The sequence below is a fragment of the Epinephelus fuscoguttatus genome, linkage group LG6 (genome assembly GCF_011397635.1).
Source record: "Epinephelus fuscoguttatus linkage group LG6, E.fuscoguttatus.final_Chr_v1".
NCBI lineage: Eukaryota > Metazoa > Chordata > Actinopteri > Perciformes > Serranidae > Epinephelus > Epinephelus fuscoguttatus.
The window spans coordinates 15,042,470-15,056,180 of record NC_064757.1 but is presented as its reverse complement, the minus strand read 5'-3'; the positions used below and the strand labels follow the sequence as shown (position 1 = coordinate 15,056,180).

Sequence of the window (13,711 nt, the reverse complement as noted above, 5' to 3'; positions counted from 1 at the left end):
GACAAGACATTAGGCATTAAAGTAAAAAAGTGAGAAGTAGAGGGGGTGGGGGGTTGAGGAGTTTGTGTGTGATACAATATGGGAAGAGACATTTTCTGAAACAATAGCAGGTAAAATAAAAAAACAAATAAATAAAGCCATCTGTAATAGGTTGAGCTAATTAGGTCAGACGGCAGCCACAAATGGAAACAGTGACAGGAGCAGCCCGTGCAAATATGTCCGTTCCTCTCCAATATAACATTACACACACACTATAAACATTTAGTCTCAGGAGCACAAAGGATTACCCTCAGTGGCCAAGATTAAGTCATATTAAGGGCTAAAATACCTCCGAAGTTCACAATTAAATTCCCCTTGTCCTGATGGGAATAAAATTTCACAATGAAGGAGAAATACTTGGACAAAGAGACACCAACACTTGCAGAGTTATTAACAGCATTAAAGTGATGTGGCAGTATTTTAAGGTATGTCTTTCACAGACTAGAAGATGTGCTTTCAGCAGGATGGACACTTTGTGAGAGCCATCTATTTACTGTGTAACTTTACTGACAGCAGTGACATCCTGTTGCCCCTCCTCTCTTAAGAAAAGCTAAATTCAATATGAAAGGCTGCACCTCTTCTAGATATATATATATAAAATCACCAGAAAATTTCAGTCATGCCGGTCAGTGCAAGGCAACCATGAAGCTGTATAAGCCTGCACTGCAGACCAGAGCTATTTGCTGTGATAGTGTTTCATGGACAACTCACTCTGGATTAGAAGATGTCCGCTCTCTAACTGCATTGTTCTACTGTGGCCGTCTGTCCTTGTAAGAATCTGTGTGCCGTCCTGTCTGCGCCAGGTCACCGTAGGCTGCGGGAAACCTCGGGCAACGCAGGGTAGGGTGATGTTCTCCCCTACGTTAGCTGTCGTGTCAGTTGGTGCCTCCGAGAACAATGGGCCCGCTGTGGAGGGAAGAGTGAATTTTTTCGTCATGTAAATCTTGAGAGAAATGTAAGGTAAGGTAAAGTAAGGTAAGGTAAACTTTATTGTCCCCTAAGGGAAATTCATCTTGGGCACAGTGCTACATTTCATTGCTTCACAGGACAAGATAAAAACATCATCACAGGGATACATCATCACAATGACAGTTCTATCACATAAAACAGACATGGACTACATTTAACAATCACAACACAGAAACATACAGAGACGTCTAAAGTGCAAGAAAAAGCGCTGAGTGCTAAAGTGCCGTGTGTTTAAAGCTTTGTGTGGAACACCGGAGTGTGGTCTCACCTCCAACCTCCAGAGTGACAGTACCAGCGGAGGTTCCGGCAAAGCTGCTAGCCACACAGCTGTACTGACCAGCATCGACCTCCTGCACCCCTCGAATGTGAAGGGTCCCGCGGTGTACATCCTGCTCTACGAAAGGAGCAGAGCCAACCTCAAGCTCACCTGGAAACAACACAAAACAAGTCCATTAGTCTCTGACCGTTGTTTTTATGTACACACTGTTTATGACCCTAACTTACCTTTGAACCAGTGAACAAGGGGAGGGGGGATGCCTGTGGCCTGACACTCCAGAGTCGCATCACCACCAACAGATACAAGTACGATTTGCTGTGCCACTGTTATTCTAGGAACCTCTGGAAGATACAAAAGTAAGCATGGGACGTGGTTTGATTGTGTATTCTTAAAGAATTTTTATTTTATAGAAATGTATAGTAAAGTAATGTCAGCTTAAATCACTAAAAGCCCCAGGATAAACCTGAAAAAAATATAAAAACTAAGGTAATATTTCACACACATTCTGTCTCAGTAGAGCTGGATAGATGCTTTTGGAAACAGGCAGACAGCCGAGCTGAAAGGATGAGCTGATCTATCTTACAAGGCTCTTGCTGCCTTGACAGATCAATGTTGTTAAAAATGACATTCAGAGACAAAAGTGTGTATAACACCAGCACGCCCCAGGAAGAGGCTGCCACAGTCCATCAGTATTGGGGTTTCTGTCAACCACTAACTGACATGCCATGACTGAAACTTCAGGCCCACAACTGTCAGCGCTCACATAAATAAGGGGAGAAATATCCTATTGTGGAAGACAGGGCAGCATGTGGCCACACTCGCTTGTGATCTACTCAGGGTTGGTGCACAGCTCAGACTGGATATCATTCACAGACTGATTCAAAACAAATGCTCTTGAAGAAAAGACAATAACACAGACGAAAACACTGCCTCATTCGGCTGAAAATGAATGTTAACAGAAATGATAATCCTGAACAGATATTTAAAAAAGGATGAGACTCTAAATGGTGGATTACATTACTACCTTCAACATCTTTACCTACCTGCAAAAGTAAGTGACACAGACTGAGAGGCACTCCCAGCCTCATTTGTGGCCAAACATGTATAGTTCCCAGCATCCTCTGGGAGGGCCCCTCTAATGGTCAGAACTCCATGTTGGTGTAGACTTAGCCTGTAACACACAATAGACAGAATTCATGTTTGTTGACTCTCCATGATTACATGCACAGATGTAAATTGGCAATTCACCTCTAATCCTTTCTGCTATTCTTGGGTATCATGAGAGGAATTTTTCTTTGAATATGTATTTTACACAGGCATATAAAGTACTTGTGGTTTGGAAAAAAGATTTTACATCAGTAGATGTAAATCTCCAAAGTGATGCAAACAAGATGTGGCAATCGTGCATGTCGTTAAAGTGGAATGTAATGACTCTTTGAGTCCTCTGTGCCGGAGGTGTTGAGTGGGCTGAGAGCTCCCTTACCTCGGCCGATTAGTGAGGAACATGTTTCCATGGCTCCAGAAGAGCTGGGGAGGAGGGGAGCCGGACGCCGAGCAGACAAGGCGGATCTCGTCCCCTCGGGAGAAAGCCTGGCCCTGGGGGTGAACTACCACAGAAGGAGCCTCTACAATTGGAGTCAAACAGAGGCAAAGAGCTGTCGATGACTCAAGGCCTTGTCACCACGGTATGATGTCATTTATAACTTCCCTATTACAAGTTTAACAACAGTAAACTCCTGATGATGTGGGCTACAATGCAATTACTGGCACATACCAGGTCTGACATCATTGGTACAGGAGTTTCACATTTATTTTGCTATTTTTGAAATTCATTACAAACATGTGAGCATGCACCCATAGTCGAAGCCACACTTTTCAACACGCATCAATTCTGGCTGATTAGGAACATTTTCTGATGAGAAAGTGGCTCAATCTGGCTGAGAGGAGGTTAATCCATTAATGGAAAACAGATGACGGGGGCCAGAGAGGAACCACGAGGCCCCTGGTGTGTTAAGTGTTTAAGCAGATGACCTGCAGGGTATTGTCCTGCCGTACCTGGGACGAGGAGCCACACGTTGATTCTGCTCTCTCCGTGAGCATTGGTCGCCACACAGTGGTACTCCCCAGCATCCTGAGTCCGCACCCCACTGATCTGCAGGGACGAGTCAGACAGCAGCCTCACCCTCCCCGCCCGGGCCCGGATGATACGACCCGCTCTGTACCAGGTCAAGTTGTGGCGCATGGAGCCTTCCACCTGGCAGGACAGCATAGCCACGCCTCCCACAGAGGAAGTCACATTCACTGCAGGCTTCAGGACCGGAGGAGGCTCTTGTTTTAGTGGAAACAAAACCGAAACATCAAACTGGTGTTATCAGCGGAGAACAAACAGTGCAAATATAGTTTACTCTTTCATACAAATGTTTGTGCTGGCATGCTTTGTATTATGTTGATGTTTTAGCCATGAATCTGAGATAAAAATGTCTGGAACTCGTTTCAAAGCCTTCTTCTGACTGTGATGGATGTAGCCAAGATGACTGAGGAGGTGTGTGTGCTTACTTTGTTGTACATGTGTGTGACATACCTCGAACAGTCAAGTGTGTTAAGGCACGTCCCTGTCCTGCGCTGCTCTGCGCTATGCACTCATACAGGCCTTCATCCTCAGCTGACGCGTGGGCAATCTCCCATGATGCTATGGCAGAATTCCTGACACAAAAGCACACTTGGTTTGTTCACTGGAGTATGACAATAGCAACATGATCCCATTCTACGTCACATTCAAATAGGAGCTCTGGCACATACACACTGGGAATAGTTTTCACCACAAGTCAGCTTCACTTCATGAATTTAATTCAAAGCAGAGCGTCAACACCGAGAGAGAATAAGGGCTTTGTTAATTTTTCAAGATGACACAATCCAATATGTAATGTTCACAAAATTTACTGTGTATACATGTATCCCGACAGATGAGCCAATAAAACTTATCAGTCAAGCAGCACTAATGCTTCACAGACATGCTCACTGGTAAGTGCAGTGAGTGACCTAATCAGTGTATTTTACAGCAGGTAATGGGAGAATTAAGCTGCAGCATCTGAAGGAAGGCGAGCCAAAAGCTACAGAGTGCTGAGTGAATAGAGGAACGACTCACTGAAAGAACTTCTCCTCTCCAAGTGAAATCCCACTTCTGGTAAATCTTAGCCTGTATGGGATGTCACTTTCCACCGTGCAGCCGATCACAGCAGGCTGCATGTAGAAGCCCTTCACCACTTCAGGCATGCTCACGGCTGGGGGATCTACTCAAGGGAGCAAACAAAGGTTAAAGGTCAACAGAGAGATTGATGAGGTGTGAGAGACCCAGCGGAGTGGCTTTGGTGAGATGTTTTTGGCGGGGGGGGGGTCTTGCCTGGAACGATGTTTGTGTAGGAGACACTGGACAGCCTCTGGAATCGGTAGCCCTCCTCGTCTTTGCCTGTCACCTTGATGAAGAAGCTCTGGGAGGGAGTGCGGAACTCTGGTAGACTCCACAGTCCTTGTTGGCCGAGGTCAGAGGGCAGAGGCGCGGGGATGGTGCGTAGGGAGCGGCCTGAGCCTGACATGAGCTCCACATGGCTGAGCTGACCTGGAGGCTTCAGGCCTGTACATTTCAGTAAAACATGGGCTGGAAGTCCTGAGGGAGAAAGAAAGCTCATGATGAAGTCATCTTCTGCACGTGTTCTCAGTCAAATAAGACACAAGAAGCTAACAGAGACATGTAGGGCACCTTTTATTGGCCTCTCTCTGGTGTGATTGAACTCTGAAACTGGTACACTGGAAAAGCCAGCTCGGAAGTCTAGGTTGCTGACTCCTGTGACCCTCAGTGTATGGCGGCCACTGCAACTCACCTTTAGAAAGAAAGCAACTGTATTTAGCTACCCTCTATAAAACACTCAAAGAAACACATTCATGGATCATTACCAGTACCTTCAGTTTCCAAGCCCCAGGTCTGGGAAACTTCAGGTTGACGACACGGGCGGAGTTGGGAATGTTCAACAGTTCTTTCAGGCCCTGCTCTACACCCACTACGCGACCTGGAACACAAGAACAGGAACTTGTCAAAGTAAAATATGTCTTCCCTTGTTTGTGGGCGTGGAAAATATTTTTTATTAATCAGGCAGGGGGAAAAAACATATAAATGTGTTGTCTACCGAATGGATCGCTGAGCTCAATTTGCGGTGCTGGTCCACTAAGTGACACAGTGACCTCTCGAAGGCTGGGGTCAAAGGGCACTTCCCACTTGTTTTCCTGGGCACTGTCATGGTTGGAGGAAAGCAGGTGGACCTTCAGGGCCTGCACTGTCTCCTCTACCCACTTTAAAACCTGGTGGGAGGAGAAAAACAGAGCAACATGTCACACTGATGGAAACACATCCGCCGGTGGATGAGGCTGGGACCCGTCAAACACAAACTGTCAGAGATCCGTTCTCAACTACGAGGACAGGAAGGACACGATTGTGGCCTTTCCTTGAAAGCCCCCATGAACCCCTTCCTTGCGCGAGCAGCCCAGCAGGCTGCTCTTTGTCTTCGGACTATTCTTTCATCGCAAAAGTATTTCTCAGAGGGATTTTGCCTAAACAAAGGAAAAGTGAAACAGCTCAACTGTCAAACTGATAACATACAGTTTTCTGCACTCTCAAGCATGTATTCCCAGAGGAGCGTCTCTCACGGTGGAAGTCTGTCGGGCAGCAGTCCCCCTCCTGCAGCATAACTTTCATGAATCATGAGGCTTGTTCCTCGGAATAGAAAGTAGTGGTGCCTTTGTTTAAGAAATACACTTTAACTGTATATTCACAGTATCAGCCTGACAAATGTGTGGGATCATTTACGGACAGAAACGGCTGCCTGTTTCCCACTTTTCTGTGGAACCGGTTAAGCTTAAGCAGCCAGACGAGGTCAGGCGGTGACACATTAGGATTGCAGGAGCTCACTTCTTAAGTGAGTCACTGCAGCACTCAGAGCAAAGATTACGCTAAGTCTGAAATAATGGCAGACAGTTTGATTATATTTAATGGCAAAAACAATCATTACTTAGACTATCATGTCCTTCAGAGGCCCTCCAGAGAAATAACTCACAATATAGAATTTCAGTTTTGACAGGTGCTTGACCTTCTAGGTATAATCATTATCATGGTATTGAATACACTTTTCCTTTTGTTTTCTCTAAAATGAAAACAGAAGCAGAAAAACCCACTGATATTTTGCAGTCTCATTTCAGTGGCCACAATGGACCAAACGTCTTCCGTCTTCCAAATGCCTAACAAGCAATTGCTGTCTAGTATTTGTTTTGACCTCATATGGAGAGGCATTATGGCTGAGCTGCGTCTAACAAACTGAAAACATTTCTTCAGCGGGGCCCTTGGAGACGGAGCCAATGGCAACACATTTTAAGACATTTACGAAAACAAGCAAAAACGTGAAACAAGGAAAGCCTTTGATAATTAAATTATCAAGGCCTCCTCCGCTTTTTGTCTATCACGTCCACTGGGTGCTGACGGCAGCTGGTTGCTCTGGCTCGTTTTACAACTGGAAACAGCTGTAATGTCTGCCACATGTTCAGCCATCACCAGCAGAGCAGGAAACTGCGAAGAAGTGACCTACATCTGCCCCAGGATAGTGTCTATTTCTTATGCAAGAGAGCGGAGAGGAGTGGGCATTACTCAGATAAAAGGAAGTGGTGTGCAGAGATGGGGCGGCTTGCTTTCCGGACCACGGTAGGTCTGGAGGAGCACGCTGAGTCCTGCGGCCACTCCCTGTCTCAACCACTGGGAATGCAGAGGATCTTAAGTCCTGTGAAACCTCATCCGGCGTGTCTCAGTTGAACGGGCTTACAGGGCTGTTACAGGAAGGACCCCCCTCTGCTATTCTTAGAAGCATGACAGATGGGCCACAGAAGAAGGGTTAGCTAAGGCTGGGGTGATGCTGTATTCCCCTCAGTCATCCAGGTGCATTACCTGCTGAAGAATAACATGGCCATGCAGTTGTTAAGTACAACAGCTTGACTCCAGACCTCCCAGTGGGGCGGGGTCAGCTTAGTCCTTACCCAGACTTAAACACCACAACTGCTGACATTTGCGGGAAGATGTCCCACTACAAATCAAAGCTACTAGAGCAAATCAGTCCCAGATGGACCTCCTGTTCTTGCTCAATGGGAGTTTCAACACACCTGCCGAGGCTTTGCCTGTCACAAATGAACTGTATTTGAGATGCAGCTACACCATAAACGGTGCCTTTGTTTCGCACACTCAGGAAGACGTGGATAAATGTTACCTGGATTTCACTTTACATCTGACAACCATTACCTGCCCCTTAACTCACTACTGCGTTCACATAATGAGAAAACCATAAGGGCAATGTTATAAATGACTCTTCAAGGTATTTGAGTTTAGCGTCTGTGCAGCTTGCTTAGTAGAAACACACAGCAACTGGCCAAATTCTGTGCTGCAACACCGCATCTACATTACATGCATATTTAGAGCCCTGTTTCTGTCTGTAAGCAGATATCACAGCGGACATTATGTGGTAGCTAAAACATCACAGCCCTCATTTTCAATCACAGCTTCAGGCTACAGATGACTAAGGGTGGCATCATTACCACGAGGAGCACAGATCGTGGTCCAAGTTTGACAGCACATTAGCAGAGCTGCCTCATCCACGCTCTTGTAAACAGATCCTGTCGTTGATTATAACTGGTCGAATTTAAAAAAAAAAAAGCGTTAAAAGTGCGATATGTCGAGCTGACAATGAGCTGTTGTCTGAGGACTTGGAGCCAAGTCCACTGGGGCAGCTGTGTTGGAAGGAGGGAGGCCGTGACAGATCATATCCTGGGATTAGAGAGTAAAATAAGCAGCCTGTTTTCTCTCCACTCTTTTCCCCAGAGACCACAAAAAGATTTTGTATATTTTGATTCGGCCGCACTTTATTAAACTGCTATTAAGGGGGAATATTTTGGTTAGATTTGTAGTACTTCTGAGGTTTTTAAGGATTAAAGGATTTGCATTAATTCGGTAAAAGCATGCCACCCAAGAGCTATAATCACACCAGTCCAAAAAAACGACTGACGAGCATTAATTCAGTAAGGATCCAAGAAAAATGTGTTCACAAGTATGCACATGTTTACATGTAACAGTACACTAAGAATACGTCAAAATACTTGGGGCTACTTCAGCACAAAGCCATCTGGGGTTGAGGTGTGAGGGCTAGAGTGAATTTGGTCTCCTATTCCCTTAATACTGCAGCACAGAAATCACATTCAAATACTCCTTAAACAGCTGGCAGGATTATGGAGTGATAATGAACCGAGCCGCCCCACACAAGCATTGTATGTTTAGCTACATGCAAGCATGACTTGACATGAAACAGACCCACGCGCACAAACACATCTGAGTTCAGAGGTTCAGTGGGCCACCAGTGTGCAGGGCCGTTGGCTCTGGCTCAGTGCTGCCCAGCCATCTCCTGTGTTGACATGCAGGATACCAGTGTCTCTTCCAGAGGAAACTCTGGCTTCTTTTACGTCTGCTGGGGAAGTGAGCCCTGCTGTCTTTGGCTTCTTAGACAGGAGTTCTGTTACATGCTGCTTCCGATATAAAAGAGTCGCTCACCAGTATCATATGAACAGGAAGTTTAATATCAGCTTTGGAATCATTTGATTACACTAAATGAAATGCTATTATTACATCAGTGGGTCAAGTACGGTTTGTCTCTCCACTGCTCCTGCAGTTCACCGTTATTAGGTGATATAACCCTTTCCATATAGATATAAACAACTGGATTCTACTTTTAAAAATCAATTATTATGTATGTACAGGTTTATAATCGTTTGGTGACTGTAGTGCCATGTACTCTGTCATGCTCTCACCTCGTTAACCTGCTGCTTGTCCAAGTGAAAGATTTGTCCAGAGGAGGTGGCAGCGATCTCCTCGTAGGCCCTGTAGCCAGGCTGAGAGCGGTCGCCACAGTCCCCGGTCAGCACAAATACCACCTGAGAACGAAGGGGGGGCAGGAAGAGTTAAGAGGATTACTACTGTTCGGTGTTTGCTTTCTACAAACTTGCTTTTCAGTTGGCTCCAAAGTGACGTTAATGCTCATTGTCATGCTTCACGGAGAGGCTGAGACTAGAGTAACTTTGAAGAGACTTTCCCGCTGCTCTGCTGAGTGTTGGGGGAACTTCATTGGAATGTAGATCTTTCACAGCATGCCACGGGATTCCTTTTATTCCTATTACAGCGTATGGTAAATGCAAAGATACTTAAAACTCTGAGGGCCAGGACTTTTTTTTTAACCTTCAGATTTAAAGCGACAGTTTACCCCCAAATCTGAAACACATATTTTTCCTCTTACCTGTAGTGCTATTTATCAGTCTAGTTTGTTTTGGTGTGAGTTGCTGAGTAATGGAGATATTGGCTGTAGAGATATCTGCCTCCTCTTGAATATAATGGAACTAGAAGGCACTTGACTTGTGTTGTCATTTTAAAAGCTCAACAGCAATGTCTCTTTCCAAAAATCATGACCTGATTTCTCAAGATAATCCACAGACCTTGTTGTGATCAGTTTCATGTAGGAACTATTTTCTTTCCAATGAACTAAACCCACAAGCAGTGTCACTGTGCAGAAGGAAGCGTTTCTCTTCTTATGGACAAAGGCTCATGCTTGTGCTGGTGCAGGATGTAAACACCGATGCCGTCCTACTCGGCTTAGCTAAGTGAGGTAGCAGTAGATGAACGCTTCCTTCTGCATGGTGATAGCGTTGGCAAGTGTAGTTCAGGAGAAACAAAATAGGTCCCACATGAAACTGCTCACAACAAGGTCTGTAAATTATGTTGAGAAACTGAGTCATGATTTCTGAAAAGAGACATTGCTGTTGAGTTTTTCAAGTGTACTTTTTTGGTGCTTTGAGCACCACAAGCCGTGTGCCAACTAATTCAATAATATTTGAGAGAAGGCAGATGTCTCTACAGCAGGTATCTCCAACACTGCAACTCACACCAAAACAAACCAGACTGATAAATAGCACTACAGGTTAGACGACAAATGTATTTTTTTAAATTTTGGGGCAAACTGTCCATTTAACCATTTTCATGTTTCATGTTCAGTTAAACAAGACTAATGAAATGCTTGCATACATGTTTTTTCTACCATTTTTATACGCTGTAGCTGTGGACAAAGAAGAATTTCCATCACAACCCTTTTCAGTTTTCTAGGACTGTACCTGTGATTGACGGAGCTGCACCAGCTGCAGAACATCTCTTTTCAGGCGGTAGTCTTTGGCTCTGGCGTCAGTGAACACGTAGATGAAAGATCCAGGCAGGGAAACTTCCAAGGCTTTCTTTATGGCTCCTATGCTCATCTCAGGGCAGTCACCCCCACCCTGGGTGACAGAATTACACGTGATTAAATATTCCTTTAAGAAATCGAGTCTATATCTTATTTCAAATTTCATTCAGACTAATTTTATACTCAAATAACTCAGACATAGTTGAGCTTTTGGAATAGAGTGGTTTATTTAGGAGAGATACAGGTTATGGCAAGCATGACACAGAAACATTTTAAACATACTCAAAGCTACACTAAGTCACGTTTGAAAGAAGAAATGAGACAACATGCCTTATACAAATGAAAACGCACCCTTGCTCAAATCAATACCAATCACTACAGCCTTACTCTTGGTGTGACCACTGGCTTAGTCCATTTTCTGACTTAATGATTCTTCTCTACACTGGAGAATTATTGTCTCATTTCCCCTGTAGTCACAGGGACTAACCCACTGCTCGGTAGAGGTTGGGTAGGCTCATTTTAAACTGTGTCAGTCTACACAGCTATAGCTGGGATTAGTGAGGAACAATACAGTGGTCCCAGGTGCTATAGAATCATTATTTTAAGTGTTCTGGTTCCCACCTGGACAAACAACTCTTGCAGATCCTGCTGGAACTTCGTTGGGTCGGTGGTGATGGACACGGGGCCGATATCTGCAAGGATGGAAATGTAGTACATCATAACAGACACTTTCCAAATGAACAAATTCAAACCATCTAACAACAGATGTTCTGGTTGTTGTAAAATAGTGCATGCCTAAATATATTCATCCCAAAAGAATAAGGGCTTAGGTCTTACTTGTCTGGCTCTTTCATCAAACTCAACAAAACAACTACATCAGAACAAAGAATTTACTTGTTCCTTCTCAGTGGCTCTGCCTCTCTGCTCAGAGAAAAAGCATCTACAGCATCAAAACCCCAAATAAGCCACAGTCTAATTTATCAGGACCAGAGTGATGCCCTGTAGCTTTTGTGCAAGACATGAATATCAATCACATGCACCACACGGCACAAGAGTGGTTAGATTCGTTCGCTGACAAAATTACAATGCTCAGGTTGTGTTTCACACAAATCGCTACAATCTGGACAAGGTTCGGGTGGCGATAATAATTTTCTGCAGCTGTAGTCAGCGTTTTCTTTCGGGCCACTTCCTCAAGCAGCAGCAGCAGCAGCAGGCTCCAATATGATGGATAAGAACCTGTCAGGGCCTGACACTTGCTTGGATGCCTTCTGGGGCCAATTGCTGGAACAGTTAACATTAACCAATACACAGAGAACGCTTTGTTTTTGCTATAGAACTCTGCTGTCTATAAACACAAGCCTTTCATTATAGTTTTTACAAAGGAGAGCCTTATCAGGTAGGGTGGAGCCTCGTGGTTTCTGTGTGTCTGAGCTTGTTATTCTGACTGTCAAATACCATTTTGAAGTATCTTTGTGAGACTAATGATACTGAGCATGCAGACATGTGTCAAGCTGATGACATTTCTAACTCATTCACAATCTATTTTTCCAACAGCGGAGGCTTTCAAGTCCTCATCTACTCGTCGTGAGGGACTGTAAAACTCTGACAGCACTGTCATGCCTCTTTTGTAAGCCACCATGGCTTCTTTGCAATCTTGGAAGTTTACAAGGTCCCCAAGGGCAGGGCGCATTAAACACAGACAAAATGTGTGGTGTTAGTGCAGCCTGAGTCCACCATCCCCCCCCCCCCGACTGGCTAAACTGGGGTGCTACAGAGTTTTCCGGAGGCTTGGATGAAGGTGAGGGAGGGGTGGGGTTGGGGGTAATTACACCAAAGCAGACAGCATATGCTTCTCATCAGTGCTCAAACACCCTCCCCCCCATTAGAGCACTCTTATTTTCAAGCTGCAGCTTTCCCATATATTAAGAGGACAGATGCCCGGGGTGAGGAGCCTTACCTGTCCCACCGACTCCTCACTGTAAAAGCTCAAATATTCCTGAGTTTAGTTCAAAGTGCTGCTCCAGTGTCCAAGTGGACTTGGAGTGAAACAGCTATGGACTACATGTGCAACAGGTCCTGAGGTGTGTTGCAGTTTGCTGTTATCTTTTCAAGTAAAACTACATAAATGACAGCTACAGGAAAATATAAAATCAGGGACAATGTAACAAATATGCTTGTAATAATACAAAAAGAAGACTATAGGCTGCTGTGTTGCCTGAACCTGGCAACACAATTTAACAGTTTGGCTGATTTTTAAAGCTGCAATAAAGCTACATTTATATGCATTAATTTACAACATAATAAAACTCATGATTAAACATTCACAGCAAATGTGCCTATTGTTTAATTAGGCATTTTAAGGAGAAGTGTGTTTGGTTAGAAAGTACCTGGGTCATGGAAGGGGACCAGGACAAAGTTTTTAATGGGTCTGGTCCTCCGGCTGAGAGTCTTCTCCAAGATCCGTGAGGCGCCCTCTATCACCTGTTTCAGATCGTCGTACATGGAGCCGGTAACATCGAACACAAAGGCCAGGGTCGAGGCGCTGTCACCGGATCCATCATCCTCCTCAGCCCGGGGGACTGCCAAGAGCCTGTGCGCGCCGACACAGAGCGCCAAGACTAGGCACTTTAATAAGACGGTCATTTTTTCTAAGATTTAGTGCATCTGTCTGCTGGAATGAGGCGAATCACATAAAAACAATTTAAAAAGTTGTAGAAAGTTTCAAAAAAAAGTTCAGATTTCAAAGCTATGCAAAGTCTGGGACTGCTTCCAATCGGTAGAAACGATATCTGGAACAATACAGCTCAGCTGAAACACATTAAAATCCAGAGTAAAATACTTCCACAGGAGTACATCCGTGCGTAAAGTTTGGAGGAGCGTGTGGACTGGCTCTGTGTTGGAGAGCCCCTGGAGAGCTCTGACGCGGGCGGGGGCGGAGATGGGTATTAAAAGGTTCCCGAGACCCAACCTGATTTTGTGTGTGTGTGTATGTGTGTGTGTGTGTGTGTGTGTGTGTGTGTGTGTGTACCACGACCCCACTGTGACTTCCAGGCTTTAACCCTATCCAGCATTCCCCCTTCAATTCAATTTTCTCCATAATCGAGGTGGGCCCCCACAGACGTCG

General features: G+C 44.9%; 1 protein-coding gene across 1 annotated transcript in view; it reads right to left on the bottom strand.

The window, feature by feature from the left end:
* hmcn2 (hemicentin 2) overlaps positions 1-13,477 on the bottom strand; it is a 53,902-nt gene extending 40,425 nt beyond the window's left edge. Inside the window, exons 1-16 of the mRNA XM_049579281.1 lie at positions 12,975-13,477; positions 11,209-11,279; positions 10,523-10,681; positions 9,173-9,295; positions 5,467-5,638; positions 5,243-5,349; positions 5,043-5,163; positions 4,686-4,949; positions 4,431-4,575; positions 3,867-3,988; positions 3,341-3,613; positions 2,769-2,910; positions 2,329-2,456; positions 1,513-1,626; positions 1,277-1,435; positions 751-945 (exon numbers count right to left, since the gene is read on the bottom strand). Of these exons, the coding sequence (XP_049435238.1) occupies positions 751-945; positions 1,277-1,435; positions 1,513-1,626; positions 2,329-2,456; positions 2,769-2,910; positions 3,341-3,613; positions 3,867-3,988; positions 4,431-4,575; positions 4,686-4,949; positions 5,043-5,163; positions 5,243-5,349; positions 5,467-5,638; positions 9,173-9,295; positions 10,523-10,681; positions 11,209-11,279; positions 12,975-13,230 (2,551 nt within the window). The 5' untranslated portion in view covers positions 13,231-13,477. The remainder of the gene's footprint in view (positions 1-750; positions 946-1,276; positions 1,436-1,512; positions 1,627-2,328; positions 2,457-2,768; positions 2,911-3,340; positions 3,614-3,866; positions 3,989-4,430; positions 4,576-4,685; positions 4,950-5,042; positions 5,164-5,242; positions 5,350-5,466; positions 5,639-9,172; positions 9,296-10,522; positions 10,682-11,208; positions 11,280-12,974) is intronic.
* Positions 13,478-13,711: the final 234 nt, after the last annotated feature.